This window comes from Drosophila gunungcola, chromosome 3R (genome assembly GCF_025200985.1).
Source record: "Drosophila gunungcola strain Sukarami chromosome 3R, Dgunungcola_SK_2, whole genome shotgun sequence".
Taxonomy (NCBI): Eukaryota; Metazoa; Arthropoda; class Insecta; order Diptera; family Drosophilidae; genus Drosophila; species Drosophila gunungcola.
In genome coordinates, this window is record NC_069139.1 from 23158771 (window position 1) to 23175262 (window position 16492).

Consider the following 16492-nt stretch of genomic DNA (forward strand, 5'->3'; position numbering starts at 1 on the left):
ATATGCTAAGTCCTAACGGCAATCGAACCTGCCGACATGTGGGAAGATTTCAATTCTGATTGAAAATAGTCAGCTTTGGTAGGAGAGGAGTTATCAAGATAAAGGAAATGGTGGCGGAATTCGACTGATTGTTGAAATTAAATAGGTAGGTATGGCACCTTGCCTTCATTGTTTTTTTATAATATGAAACTATACATTTTTAGATTAACTAATAATAACCTTGGTTAAAAAGGCGTAGTAAATCCAAATATTCTGTACTCAATTTATATATTTTGCGCTTTGATTTTTATAATATTCAAATATTTAACATTTTTATTTGAATATCTAACAATTTAATTTAAATTTTAATCAAGTAGGAACTTTTTATCTAACTTTTTTCACATTAATTAAAATTATTATTATTATGAAATATTTAATTTAATATTTCATAAAAATTTTAATATTTTTGTACTATTTACTATTTAGTGAACCGTCAACGTATTTAAACATACTATACATAAAGAAGTATTATCCTATATTTTACTTCCTCTATAATTTTATTTACTTGTTTTGCAGGTACAAATAATTAAATTTAAGCAATTACTCCCAACCCCTTTTAAAACTGACTCATCGAATTGTCAGCGCCACTTGAGAGGCATTCACAGTCCACTCACAATTTAGCCATTTGCATTTTGTCCAAAAACCACAAGAAAATGGAGCAGTTCCACGGCATTGAAATGCCCGATGCGAATTTATTGCGCTAAAAACCCCAACTGCATGCCAGATTAATTTCGCGTACCGAAATTAAATGTAACAAGCCAAAAGCTGACATCAAATTATGCACAAGGAATAAATATAAATTGATGAAATTATTGAGCCATATTTTGTCGCAATCAAATTAAAAGACAAAGGCTAAAAACCGATACAAAGACAAAGGCTGGGAAGCGATCCTGGGCCAGGGCGTGATGATTGCATTTTAATGAACAAATTAAAAATCAATGCCCGACCGATGATAACACGTACATTGTACTTAAATTAAACAAATCCACAAAATTTGTTATGGCAGGCTGGAAGGGAGGGGTGGAGAGGGGAGGGGAGGGGAGGGGAGGGCGACCAAAGGGAGTCCATAAAGAACTGTCGATCGAACACCGATCGTGAGAATGGAAATGGCGACAATGTCGAATGCCGCCGTCTTCGCCTGCCTCCTGAACCCCATAAATCTTCATAAGCTTGTCACGTTTCCAGTGCAACAGCTACTCGTAAATATCTGCTGGCTAACCACGCTGACGAAGCTCTTCCCCAAAATACAATAAAAATAAAATAAATAAAAGGAATCTCAGGTACATTGTCAAAAGGCGAAGCTTATATGCCCTTTGAAAAGAGTTCTATAGATATTAAAGAATCGGAATAATTTTTGCTTAGTAGAAGATCCGATCTAGGCTCGTTTTTTTGTCCTAAAAAAATAAATCAAAATATATTTTTAAATATTGGACATGATCAAATTTCGTCATATCAAACATTAATATTTTAACCAACTGTAACTTGTTTAAAAGTTTTAAATAATCGTAACTTTAAAGAATTTAAATTTTATTTTATTATAATTGGGCTTATCAATCATTATTTTCAAATGCCTAAAGCACATAAAATTAATTACTTTGTAACGCTTTTTAAGGTTTAACTACTGACTCGCGTCTGAAAATATTTGTCGATTTTTAATTTAATGTTTCTGAAGTGTTTACAGCTAATCAAAACAAAATTACTTCTTAAAAAGGGTATAGAAATGCTACCGCTCACCGGATTAACAATTATTTTGACATCAAATAGCCGCACGCCCGAATCGGACGAGAGTTCTGGAGCTGAAGACGAGCTCTCGGCCTGAACCCGGCTCTCCACCTCGGCTCCCTGATTCCAATGGTAATGGTAATGGTAATAATGGTAATGGTAATGGTGACATTCGCCCGCCCCACACAACCGAGTTCGTGAGTGCGATGGTGATGGTGTGTCTTGGTGGCTTGGTGACACGTACGCCGGTTCCTTCTCTTGGCCAAGATGCTTTCTGGACTACCGTTTTTTGCGGCTGGGATTGACTCTGATTTGGCAGTCGGGACACGTGTGTGTGAGCCAAGGCAGCCGCCGTCTCGCCTCCTCAATTTGTGGCAGCGTTCAATGAAATTCGATCGTAAAAGTTGTTGTTTATCGTTAATGTTTTGCATTTCGGAAATGTTTAAGCCGCTAAGAGGGTGAACGTGAGGGGGGATTGGGCGTAATGAGTATAGGAGTTCAACAACTTCTGTTCGTACATTGAGTTTTGGTCAATTTTAAAGGAAACTTGTGTGGGTACTATATTTAAATATAAAACCTTGCTTGAATTTAAGCATTTTTGCTATCTAGAAAAAATTATTTGAAAAACTTTTAACTACAAATATAAATTGACGGTTTTGTCACATAAATATGAAAGAAAAAGAAAATTTGCAACAAAATTGTATTTGCTGTTTTTAGTTTATCACTTAATTTATAAATGTTTGTACTAGTAACTTATCAATTGCCCCATTTACCCCAACCCAATTCTCACCAAAGATTTCGCTAACAAGTCAATAACTTTCCTAACTCTCCCCTTTTGGTGTGTGCGTGTGTGGAGAAAACTTTTCCCAGGCAGAGAGCTAGAAAAAAAGTCGTCCCTCACCAACTAGTGCGACTCAAGCGCTGACAGGCCCAGTTAGTGGTAGAAGGCAATTGGTAAGCCAAACAAATGCCGACACTGACGGTCCACTCATCCGCGATTGACATCTTCATCATAAATAAAAGTGAAAAACCTGCTGCTACAGTTTTTCCAGAGATCTCGATCTGAATGTGGCAAGTGAATGCCAATCAAGGAGACAAACAAACAAACTGACTGCGGCATAACAATAACACTGCCATTGACATTGCAATTACTATGGCCATTACAATCACAATTACCATCTGGCTTAATGATGACATCGTGTCCGAGGGGAGGCGAACGCATAATTACTCCAAAACCTTACGCCTGTTCGCTAATGGGCCGATCAAATAGTACAGAGCTCTCGAGCAGCTCCTCCAGATGTATTTTCAACGTGACGCATACTTAATTATCGGTGGATGGCATGGCACGCCCGCCCCGTTTTGGCTAGGTGTTAACAAATTCATTTCACTCGGCAAACTCGACAAACTCGGAAACTGTAACTGGTTTGCTTTACAGCTCCATCACGTAGAGCCAGAGCCAGAGTCAGAGCCAAAGCCCCCAGAGCCTTCATCATCGCCCGTTTTCCTTCACGGTGGCTATATCGCAGCCACATGGCTCTTTAATCTTGTGTGGCAGAGAGGCGGCAACATTATTTGCATGCTGATTAGCCTTCAATGTCAGTCGCCGCACGGACAGGTTGCACCTCACTTTCCCATGGGGCTTGGCTGCTTCCATCCTCCTGCTCCAATTTTCAACACTTTTGACGTGCCTGTTAATTGATTTAGAGTGCCAGACCAGATAGCCGGTGCGGGCAGCTCCATCTCGATCTCCATCTCCATGTTGGGTCTATGATTATAGAGCGCCACTTGCTTGTTATGGCCAACTTTGGCTCTGGCCACTGTAATGACTCTCAGCCGCTGCTTGCCGGTAATTGTTGGCCATTTTACTCTACGTGCTGTCTCATGGGGGGTACCCCTGCCGACCAGCCGCTCGCAAATGTTTGCCTAACTGCTCAATCGTGCAGAAATGACAACTTTATTAGCAGCTTGTGGGCGGCAGCGACAACTAGATTTACAAGATTAACAATTTATTTAAAAGCACATCGAAAAAGGATCACAATTAATGCAGAAAATCATCAAAAAGCGCTAATGAAAGTTGGAATATTAAACTACTATTTAATAATATTATTTTCCTGTTGGTCTTATAATTGGAATTCTGGTTCATTATTTGGTATTGGCAAGATCTGATTATTTTTAAATATTTCTGGCATTTTCTAATCAAACTATTATCTAAAAATATTATTTTCCTTTTGGTCTTCTAATTAAATTTATTTTTCATTATTTGATATTAGCAAGGCCTGATTATTTTTAAATAATTCTTTCATTTTCTATTTTAAAAAGGGAATTTTTAGCAGTAAAGAAATATGTGTTTCCTCAAAAAGAAAGTTGCCAATTTTGTTTTGCAGTTGTCTTCAATCTAGGCGTAGCTTTGTCATATTGGGTGAAAATTGATGAAACAAATTTCAATTTTGTTTCGAGGACAACTAATTTAAACTGTATGTTGCAAATCTTTAAGTTTTATTAAAAAACCTTTAAGCAATAACAAGACACATGCTGCAAAATAAATTTATGTTTCTGGAAATTCCAAGCCATTCCTAAGGAAAGACCCACTCCCAGTTTAAGAACAGCTTGAAACCGTACTGTACTAGCTTACAGTAGCTACTCTTGTTACAGCGATTTCCAATCGTGGCTTCCCCAGCGAAGGCAGCACCATGTGCTGGAAATTTCCTCCATCGGGCATTCCGCGAAAACAAAAATCACTCCAAATGTTCAGAGGGTCAGTGGAACACCTTGCCAACGGAATCGAATTCAGTCCGCCACCATTTTTTTACGCTCGACGGGAATCGGAGACATGTGCAAGAGCAACAGATTGCCGAGGGGTTTTCAGTGCTTCAGTAGGTAGGGATAGGAATAGGGATTGGGATAGGGATGTGCAACAAATGAAACGAATCTCTGAGGACTGGCAGTTGGTGGTCGCAGCAGGTACTTGGATGCGACCGAAGGATCATCAGCAGCGCAGCATCCTCTGAGTGCAACAGGCTGCACCAGCCCAAATGGATTCCCTTTTTTAACATTCAGGAGAGATTTACTTTTGTGTTTTGTTCTTGACCTGGCAGCTGCTCTGGCATTTCTGCAAAATGGTTGCAATCACAACACAGCCAGACCATGGATCCTTTTCCTAGACAAACATCTATGGACAAAATAATATCTGCTGTTGTTGATAAAATCGCCTGTTGCTGCAGCGATTTGCAGACCAATACTTCTTCATTCCAACCATGCCCTGTCTATTCTGCGATTTGGCCAACACCCAACGATTTAAAAGCGTTCAACTAGTTACAATGCCCATTTGCCGTTTCCATGGAATTTGTCTAGTTCGATTATGGCTGCTTTGTATTCCTGGCTGGATTCTTTACGCGGCTTTTATGCAAAACAGCAATGTCTGGTGGCAATTTCAAATGGTTTTCTGATTAAAATGAAAAAGGTGACGGAGGCTTAAACAACATTCCGCAGAAACTTATATATGCAAAATGAAATCCCTGTTTTCTTTTAACCCTATTTATTAATAAAAGAAAATTATGATTGCAAAATTTTAAATTTTTGTATGTCTCCAGTGTTCCACAATATAATTTAATAATTAATAAATATAAAAAAAAAAATTTTAAAAAATTCTGAGGTACATTTTTCAAATGTTTAAATTTTGTTACTCTCTTTAATACTTTTAAAAACTTACATAATTTCGTAGAATGGGCTTTCAAAAAGATCTAAAACACGGCAACTGGACGTCATACTTTATGCTTTTCACCTCTCATATTTAAAATGGATTGCTGCCCGTAGTACTCAATCAACATTAAGCTAAATTATATGCATTTAAAGAGAGCACGGCAAAACAACTTTTTAAGGGTCAGCTTAAATTTTACTGCTGAAATTTATCGTGTGGAATGTTTGCGGCATGATGTCGCCCGTTGATGCCACACACGAAAAAATACAAAAAAATAAAGCAAGTACGAAAAAATGAGGAGCAGACGCGAAGTGAAGCCTGATGGTCACCGGCTGGCCCGAGAAGGTTTTGGGTTTTGGTTTTGGTTTTGTTTTACTGGGCCTTTGTTTGAGTTTGGGCCGCGAAGCCAATCAAAATCTGGTCGGTGGCAGCAGCAGGTTGAAAGTGGATTTTGGGGCATGCATAAATAAATGATCAGCATGCAGCGATCGGAGTGTGTGCGGTTTTTAATTACACAGACTTGCAGTTGACATTTTGGGACCGGCCCGGGCATATGGCACGCGTTGGGGCATAGACAGATACCCAACAAAAAAAAGCGAGGACAGTGAGAGTTTGTTGACACTGTAGCCAGCTGCTCTGGCGAAATGTTTGAACAGCTTAAAGTTTGCCGAGCTGCTGTGTTAACATTGCCCAAACATGCCACAAAGGACACACATTTCCGCATAAATGTATTTCCTTTGTGGCATCTTTTGCCCCCCGAAGAACAAGCCAAGAAGTCAAAAGGAAAAGGAAATCATTCAGTTTCTTATTCGCATTCGCATTTCTTACTTCCACCCCAAACTGTGACGACTACTGTGTCCTTTGTCCTTCTTCGAGTTATTTTTTTTCCTTCTTTTGACTGACATATTTCATACAATTGCTTGGCATTGTGTTGATTTTCCATGGCTGTTAAATTGATGGATTGCTGTGCGACTTTTGACACCACACACAATTGCAATTCCCCCTGCTGTCGCTGTCCGTAAAGGAAACTCCTCAAGGATCTCCGGGGAAAATCTTAAGCAAGCATGCATAATGGCAGTGACAACTGCCGCTAGTCCTTTGGATCCTTGTCGTCTCTGCGACATATACTATTTTTTTAAGGACTTTTAGGAGACGTTTTTATGGATGTCACATTAAAGTTGCGCTAAAGAGCAAAGAATATAGCATTGGGAATATAAATCTGTCAATAACAAATTAAGAAATCCGCTAAGGTTTCGATTTCAAAGGAGTTGAACTGATTTACCATGAGGGATATGAAACAACTATTTTGCTACAATATGAATATTTTGTAATGTAAAACGAACAGTTCTAATTCAATTGAAAAGTTTTTATAAAATTAAAACTGAAACTATGTTTCAGAATCTAAAAGGATGTATAATGAACAATAAATTCTAAAATTATATTTCACCTTATCTTTCACTGATGTAGTACTAAGATATTTAGTACAATAACCAATGGCTTCGATCTGAAAATTAAATTTTAAATATATTTTTAATTTTCTTACAATTTCTCGTTTGATGACCATTCGCTTATTTCTGTTTAAGTCAAACATTAAATTATGCTTTCCTTTCAAAATTAATTTTATAAACATAAAAGTATTACTTATTTTACTGTTTTCTTGTTAATAAAGGTTTAATAAGCATATTTAAAAGTTCAATAAAATGTGATGGCCATTAATTTTTATTTAAGTTCTTATATAACATCTGGTTGTGCTTATGGCCAACCCTTTGTTCTAAGATGCACTTGTTTCACTCGAAACCAAGTACAGATGTATCTATTACCCTCGAGAAGTTTTGAGTTTCTCCGCGAATCAGCTGACACAGAGAGATGGAGCGAGACAGGGAGAGGGAGAGAGAGAGAGAGAGAGAGAGAGACAGCGGAGCCAAGAAAGCGGACGCAGCCACTTGAGAAATCCACCTGCACGACTGGAAACGATCTGCGATCTCCGGGGATATACCCCATATCCCCCCTTCTTTCGACTTGCCGGCCCTGCAGTCTTAATTTTGGTTGCGTGGTTCTTCAGTTGGCGGTGCTATAGCTGCTGTTTCTACTTGAGCAAACTGCAGATTACCCAAGTTGAGCCCTTAAGTGTGTTCCATATCAGGTTTATCATTCGCTGTCATTGTCGTCGTGGCTCCGAGACAAGCATACGCTTCACTGAGCCAACGAACGAACGGATTAAATATATCATTTCTGTTCCCTCTTTAATGAAAGGGTTGAGCTGCATTCAGTTCGCTTCGATGGCCAGTTGGCTGGAAATGGAAGCTCTCGGCTAACACCTGAAAATTGCAGCTTACCCAAAAATAAATATAAAACGGAAACTTTGTTTCGGGGACAACGCACATTACACACTAAATATGCTTTATGAAGAAAGTCGTGGCATGGATATGGCTCAGGGGTTGGTAATATAGCCGAGCGTAATGATTGATATTGAGGAAGTTGCCCTGCGGTTGTATAACAAAGTATCCTTTTTGGCAAGGTCCTGCACTGAAAGATTTTTAAGTTATGTCAGAGAGTATGGAAAAAATAGCTATCAACTACTTATTTGGATTATTAAAAAATATATACTTATTCCGAAAAATGACTATTTTATATAATTTTATTTTTATATTCAGATTTGGTTTTTAATTAAATAACAAAAAAAAATTCTGTTTCCTAAGCAAATTGTTTATAGGTACATGAAAATACAATATAAATAATATTTTATTTAGGAAAATAAAAAAATTTAGTTTAGTCAATTAAAAAGTAATATTTAAAGAATTTAAAAATTAAAGATCCCTTGCATTTTAAAAATTTATAAAGTTCTTTAATTTCTCTCAGCTTATTTCAATGCATTGGCGTTGCGAGTCGGGGGCTAATAAAGTCTTCTGCAAAAAGTTAACAATTAAGCAAAAAATTTAAGGTACAACAGGGTGACTTTAAAAGCAAACGGTAGGCCTCAATTTTAACTGATTTTAGGACTATCATAAAAAAATATTAAAACTTTCGGAACGCACATTTTTAGGATTTTAAAATGAGGATCACCTGGCGATCGTTTCCCAAATTGTTAATTGTGGTACCATTGCTGCACTTATACCTGGCCCACTGTGTTCAGGCTGAATCTGAAGATCACAGACGGCGCAAGGAGTCGGGTAACTAATAAAATTCCCTTTTTTTTAAGTATTAATGATAAATCGACTGCTTTGTCAGAGCAACCTAATGTGGAAAATGTGAACATTGCCTGGCTTCTGAAGCAGGGTAAGTTGCGAAAAACATAACTGGACACCCTGTACGGAAGCTCAATGGCGAGGAAGTAAATGCCCACAAATTACCCCAAGCCTAAAACTTATCGACAAGCGACGTCGCTCGAACTGAAACGGAAGCAGAAAGTCAAGGTGCAAAACCAAAAATCATTACACCTGTTCACAAACACAACAAGCCGAGGAAGATGTGAGTGTAGAAAGCGTAGAAATCGAATGGACAGCGGAGAATAACGTGAGGAACGCCAAGTCGAAAATTTAACGCTCGTAGTTCATCCGCAAGGGTTGAAGAAGTTCTTCTCGTGGTTGGGGTAGCTTTGTTTCTTTTTTTTTATTTTCGGATATATATTTCGAGGAAAACTGGTCATGGTGCATGCACATCGCTGTCTGTTGCATGTGGCAGGCGACACAAATGCAAAGCAAACGAAAATTGTACCGTCTTGATATCAGAAATTAATAAACTTAATGAGCGGCCAGCGACAGATAGACATCTGCAACAGGTTCAGCTTATTGCAGCTGCGTTTGCTCGACTTGCAAAATGATTTGGCCCGAAATTGCATTTTAATTGTTCTTTTACATTTTTATTTATTTTTATTTAGCCACTCAGTCGACGGTCAATGCTGGTAGCTGGCATTAGCACTTCTTTAGCGGACCAATGAATGCAGCTGCCTTTCTTTGGTAATCGGAGAAAGGCCTGCTACGAACGGGTTCTGTTTATAGCTATTAATTAAAGTTATATTCTGCCTGTTTTTTTTTTTGTATAATTTATTATCTATTCATCAACAATTTGGGCAACAAAAAGGGTTGAAATTAGTCATTGATGGCAGATGCAAAAGCAGCTGGGAGAGTTTATAATATATACAATTAAACTAAAACTGAGTGCGATAACTGCATTCACACCTCTAGCTTGCATTTATAAAATACGTTTTATGTAATAAATTATATTATTTTAATTGTTTTATATTTAACAAAAATAAAAGATTCATAACTCTTTTATTTTTACATATTTTTTCCTTTGGCTTCACATCAAAATACTTCGTTCCGCCCTCCAGCTTACTAGTTATCTGATACGAAATATAATTGAGATGGTTGCATATAATAAGGGTCTAATTTATGGTAATCCTTTAGTTCATATTTGTTTGCCGAAATTATAGTCTGGATAAAAAATTTGCATATAACTTTATCGTGACAACATAGCTTAAAAAATAGTACATGGGATGAATAAGAAATAAAGGACGCAAACAGGTCCGTTCATGGAAAGGCGAGCGTTGAGATCCTTCAAGATAACCACCCTTTTCTTGTTTAAGTATATAATTTGCACGCCTTATCAGCCGGAAACTCGTATTCCCCACTTTTATCAACTCCATTACGCAATGCTCTCATAATTATTTGCTGGGGAAAAACTCACTCGGCAGCAAAAGACTTAAGCCACGAACCTTATTTTCGATACGAAAAGGGTAAAATTACGGCATTCGGTGGATATTACTTAATCATACATTTGACTGGTCGCTACTATACTGTATGCAGAGCACCTTGCACCCGTGATGGGGGAAATTGAAATGACAGTTGAGTTTATGACGGGGTAGGGGCAGATGAGAATACGAATGCGTTTTTTTTTGGCAATGCGTCAGTTGCAATTACAAGTGACAGGAGGATGCACCGGCGAATGATGGGGATTGGGGGGGATCTGATCCGCCCGATGACAACCTGCAACTGTCAAAATGTCCGACAGTGGCAAAAACTGTCAGCGGATGGCGGTGCCGGGCAAATGTGACGCCATATAAAATCAATAAATTATGAATGCCGAAGGGCGGACTGAGGACTTCACCTCCCGGTGGCAGTGGCAGTGGCAGTTGGATAATGTATTCTAAGGATGCCAAAAAGGAGTGACGACAAACCGGTTGCAACTCCATCAGAGCACGTCCTTTGGGAATCACCCGATCGCCTGTATTTGGCGTTGATTGATTTAGTTAGTGGCAAAAAACACTTCGCTCTCTGGCCTCCTCTTTCTTAATGAATTAATTAATGAAGGCCATAATTAAATTTGCACTTTGTGGCTTGGCCTGCTGTTGCATGTGCTAATTTATGAGTTTTTAATTATTTTTGCAATTAATGTTGTTTTTTTGGCACCAGCATTATAATTATTTCCTGGCAACAGGATCAACAGGATATGCTGCTCATTTGTCAGTTGCGAAGCGTTAAATCGAGACCCCAAAAAACGAGCTTCCTTCATTTCAGGAGAGGCAAAAACAACAAAAAACGAAAGACTCAGACAACGAACTTGTTTTTAGTTTGGAGCGCCAAAATTTAATATTTTTTCAGTTCTGTTTTTTTTTGTGCAGCTGCTTCTTGTCTGTGTTTTTTGGTAATTATGAAAAAGCATTATTTTCTCCATTGCCTGACAATAGAAACCGGCACCGGCTTCAATCGCATTGTTCCAATTTCCAACTCCCATCGAGGAAAACTGTCATTTCGAAAACCCAATTGTTTGGAAATGCTTTTCGTGCGGCAGGTACTCATAGTTTCGTGCGTATATTTTTTTTTGGGGTGAAAACAACAGAGATCTTCTTTCCACTATGGTTTTTGTGCTCGATGTCTCTGCTGCAGGTGGACAGCTCGAAATGTTCTCAGGCCAAAGTGAATGCGTCTTGTTTGGTACAGTTATAAAACCGTTTTAGATTTTCTTCTCTTCGCAGTTTATTATTTTTGGCCAAACGTGGGAACTAAATTCTGCAACAATATCCAAAGTTGATGAATAGGTTTCAGGTAAAGCTGGAACTATCGATGAACAAGATTTGGTTGCGGCGATTTATAATTTGATGGGACTTAAAATGGTTTAAAGGTCTTTTTTATAGGGAAATTCATTAAGATATTTATTGCCCCGAAGTGATATGATGATTTTTAAAACACTATTTGGATAGTCTATAGAAAACACACAAGATCTTCCTCTAAATATTTGAAAGTATTCTCACAATTAGTAAATTTTCTTTTTACTTTAAGACACTAATTTCCATTTTCTTGTGCCAACATCTCCCATTCACTCTTTCTTTCGATGTAAAAATATTTGTGTTATGCATTAAATGGAATGTTTTCTGTTTGCTCACCTCACTTTCCTAGCAATTTCACTGTCCATAAATATTTTCAACTCCGGCAGCTGCTGTCCAATCTCCGATCTGCAATCTGCAATCAAATGACTCGACAACTTTGCAGAAAGATTTCTTAGGATTTCTGTTTTCTTTTCCAGCTTTAGCTTAATTGTTTGCAAATTAGCTAATTAGTTAATTATGACGTGATTACAATGCGAGTGGCAAGGGCAAGCTGTATTCTTTTAGTTCAGGGTTAGTAACGCGATTTGGTTACTTATGAAACCATTTTCAAATTGAAATAGCCACGGCCGCTTACAAATTTCCGCAATTTCGGCCGAGATGAGATCAACGAAAAACGGAAGACGCAAGGTTAAAACAAAGCCGCAATAACCATACGAAAATTAAGCCAAAAATTTGAAAACAATGAGCTTGAACAACTTAATTGAGACGTTGAGGCTGCAAGCCCTCTTTGAGCTGGCTTCTTGTCATCGTTAAGGAGTTAATTTATTTATTATCCCCAGATTTTAACGGCTCCATTGTTTTTCGCTTATTCCAAGAGGGGGGCTGGACCCAAGAATAATAAAATATTAAACGGCAACCCCAACAGCAGCCGAAAAAACAAAAAAAACACCGAAAGAACCGGCTTTGGCTAATTAGGAGCTTCGGGGAAAATATATGTAACACTGAAACCAACTCAAAAATGTTTATTTTTATGGATGCTCATCTCTGTGCATGTTTCTGTTGTCTCCGCGTCGTTAGGCCTCCCCTCCCCTCCCCTTCCCGTCGTTTCCTCGTTTTATGATGTCGAGAGATTTTGCACCTTATGAGAAAATCTTAAGTCTCGCTGGCCGTCGCTGCCAATCTTGTTAAACTCGCCTCAAAGCCGCATTGACACTTTGTTGCGCTTGCGCTTCGTCCCCAGCGCTTTGGATCGTTACAATCCCAGAGTTTCGAGCGGGAAGTTGGTCCGGCTTTTCGGCTCTTTGCTCTTTTTTTTTATTTTCCATGTGGCTCTGAATTTGAAAGTCCGTTTGGCTGTCAAAAGCGTTAATTTTTAAGTGCCTAGTGAGAGTTTGTTTCTCCCCATCGAGTTCAGTTTTGGTCTTGGCCAACAGTCGCTTAAAGGCGGCTTTCATCTCAGCAGCAGCTGCCGTATAATTGTATGTGTGTCGGTTCAAGGCTTAATGAGAGCACGGGTTCAAGTGGCAAGTGTCTTGTCTATTTTTTATTTGCAGCATTCTTTGCCCCAAAATGAACTCATTAATTTGTCGCTCCAAATGGGTTGCCATCCTGACATTTTTCACTTGAAGTTTTCCCAACGACTTGGTTATTGACCCAGCTTTTCTCTTATTTTTTCTGAGATTTGGCACTCTTTTTTTGGACCTAGCAGAAAAGAATGGCACACCAATAACAATCGGCTTACATTATATATATTTGAGTTGAACATGGTAAATTAAAGCTTATAATTTAAAAAATAACAAATTTCTAATAATTCAAAAGCTCTTTGAAATCTTAACTTAAATTCAAAATTAAATTTTGATGAATACATGAAAGAAACTGCATTAATAATTTTGTGTTTAAATAAGTTAGCCTACAAAATATTATTTCAGTTGGCAATGTATAAATGATTAAAATAGAGTCGACTCCATTAAGGTTTCAATTGAGTTATTCTTAATAAAAGTATTTGCATGTCAATCAATGTTTTTTCTTACATTAAACATTTTTTTATACCCGTTCATAGTACCAGATATTCCCACCACAATTTTCCATCCCACCTAATAATTTCCAACCCCCAAAAATCGTGCTCCCAAAAACCAACAAACCTGCAAGCAATTTACATATTTTATATGCTCAGCCCAGCTAATTGCGAATAAAATGTTGACCCAAAAATTAAACGAACAAGCGAGTTATTTCAAATTTCCGTGGCATGTGAGAACCTTCTTCATGGAGATGTGGCCCAAAAGAAATGCCGGCCTTCATATTTAATTATTTCAAAAATTGCATTTTCCTTCTGCTTGTTTTATCATTTCACATATATATTATGTATGTTATGTGCCCCGGTGAGTGAGTGTCATTAATTTGGCCAAAACGGGTGAAGGGCAAAAAGGGGGAGTTTGAGGAGTTGGAGGAGGCCGAGCATGACAGGAGAATTGGACAAGTTGTAAAGGAAATATTTTGATGTTACCGTTATTTCAGCGGCGAGGTAGCCGATCGTTGTCCGCACTGAATTTATACATATACCTCATATATATATGAAAATATTTTTACTTTTGCTCGTTTCTCAGGCCACTGGTAAGAGGCTAATAAACTCAATTAAGCGGAGTGTAAGCGTGTCCAGAGCTCTGGACAGTGGTCAAGTGCTGATGGCCGACAGTACATGGCACTTAATTGACCAACTTTGAGTTGCGTTTTTCGGCCAGGATTGAGGACTATGGCGAATGCATGTCTCGAACCAAAACTAAAACCAAAACCGATTCGAACGCATTATCATCTCCATAATTCAAATGCTGGCAAAGACGTTGCATGACTCAGTGGGATCAGATAAGAAGCCAGCGAAAAATTGTTGGCCACAGACATAAATATGAAGAAAGGGGCAAAGACAAAGCCAAAAGGCAAATAAAGCTTTCCGTGGCCAAAGCCAAACGTAGAACGGTAGCTGCCAAACGCTGTTGACACTTTTTCCCCCAGCTTTCGGTAGATAACGCGGTGCCCCGGGTCTCAGCGTGAGCCGGTGGCAGTGGCACTGGCACAAAGTCAACTGCAATGCCTCCTCATCGCTGATCGCAAACGGCGTGAAAACTGAAAAACCGAACACAAAAGCAACGCAATTTCTAGCCATGACTATGTGGAAAATAGTTACGTCCGTCTGACGGCAACTCACTGCACAGCATGCGCCAATTTCCCAGGAAACTCAAGTTGAGAGGGACCCGGACAGGGCTTGGTAAATATTTTTGCCACTGTTTTGAATTTGGTTTTTTGTTTTCTGCTGGTATATCTTTTGTTCTTGAGCTGACAATCCAACAAGCAGATGTCTCCAGTTGGCGGGGGAGTTGGGAAAGTAGCAAAAAAGTTCAAGGGAAATGATCTGACAGTCTTGGTCTAAATATTTCCTGTTTATAAAACCCACCAGGGGGTCACGAACATAAATCAAGCATAGTCGAAAGTCTTGTCCGATCTGGCTTTAATACTAATTTTTGTTTTTTCTCTCTCTCAAATATTAAAAAAAAAAACTTTAAAATCTTTAAAACCTATACAACAAAAATTACAAACTTAATTGATACAATATTCTTACAACGATTTAATTGGGAATTATTGCTGTAATAGACATTTTTGTTAGATAATATAATTAGGTTAGTTCAAGTTTCATATCCATGAAACTATTTCAAAAATATTTTAGTTAGAGACAAAAATTATAAAAGTGGAATTTAGACCTTGTTTTTAAAACTAAGAGAATTAAATACTGGGGAAGTGCCAATCTTAAAAATAATAAATGACAGAACTTAATATAAAGATGGCTCTTAAAACCAACTCTCAATTTTAATGACTTTCCTTTTACTCAGATGCCATTCCTGTCCTTCTGTCGATTGCTCCGCAATTAATCGTTGTCGCTGATATTTAGGGCGTTCATCGCACGTTAGCACTGGCAACGCCCCAAAAGCGGAACATTTTCAATGCGACTCAATCGATTTCACGGGACTTTTCCCCCGCCTGCCACCCTGTTCCCCTACAATGCTGCAATCCTGGCCATCATTCATGGCGACTTGAAGACAATGCGTTGACATTTGCGCCTCATGTTGCTGCTGGCCCTAAGTTATGACCAACAGGCAAAACAAACAGAAATCAATAAGGAGAAACGCAACAAAAGGCAGAGACATTTTCTCCACTGGCCTATTGTGCGTGTGTGCCTTCTGTTTACATTCGCGTCGATTGTTCCCGGGCGGAGATGTAGTAGCGTGAAATATCGCAACAATGGCATCATATATTTCCCGAATACTCCTCCATCCGTGTAATATGTGTGAGTTGCCAGTCTCGATGGCCCGATGATGCATGGGCGCCGCTTCTAACGGTATGCCAAAGCATTCGAAATCGCGAAAAACAAAAGACTTGGACAACGAACTTTCGGTCAGGGCATGGCAATCGATTACGGGGCATCCTGCGAAAGGCGTCGCGAGATGAGGTCAAAGTGATTTAGGAGGCATGGAAATTTGAAATTTTACTGCTTATTGAAACGCAAAAAAAAACATTAAAAATGTGGTTTCTATGATATATGTGCTTTTTAACATTTTGTAAGTTAGACATTAATAATTGTAGCTTTATTTCTACAAGAAAAGTAGTAGTAGTACAGGTGCAGTAGAAAAACAAACTTAAGGTTTGAAATCAACTGAATCAACAATGCTATGCAAAACTACTTTTAAGGATTTTAATCCGTTTTTCAAGCAAACCAAACACCAAAGGAACTTTAGTTTTAAATGTGTGTGTAACGTAATCAAGCTATGCCAAAATATATTTTCACAATGGTTTTCATCGGGATAAATCAAGATCAAATGTGTAGCATAGCTTTGAAATGTAAAAAATTATTAGGTTTACCAACTTAAAGAAAGTCAATACAATTTTTATCCCTCTCTTATCTTTTTCTTACATTCTAAGCCCTTTCCATTTTTACGGAAACC

At 38.3% G+C, this 16492-nt stretch overlaps 2 protein-coding genes across 2 annotated transcripts in view; one reads left to right on the plus strand and one right to left on the minus strand.

The window, feature by feature from the left end:
* Window positions 1-16492, minus strand: part of LOC128251615 (uncharacterized) — a 118137-nt gene that overhangs the window by 85739 nt on the left and 15906 nt on the right. The window lies entirely within an intron of this gene.
* On the plus strand, window positions 8445-9301 carry LOC128251617 (uncharacterized). Its single transcript, XM_052978668.1, has 2 exons — window positions 8445-8628; window positions 8687-9301. The coding sequence occupies exons 1-2, from the start codon at window positions 8511-8513 to the stop codon at window positions 8752-8754; spliced, it is 186 nt and encodes a 61-aa protein (XP_052834628.1). The 5' UTR covers window positions 8445-8510; the 3' UTR covers window positions 8755-9301.

Coding starts and splice junctions, on each gene's coding strand:
- LOC128251617 (XM_052978668.1), top strand. CDS start 8,511: ATGAGGATCACCTGGCGATCGTTTCCCAAATTGTTAATTGTGGTACCA. Junction 8,629..8,686: donor CAGACGGCGCAAGGAGTCGG/GTAACTAATAAA, acceptor CTGCTTTGTCAG/AGCAACCTAATGTGGAAAAT.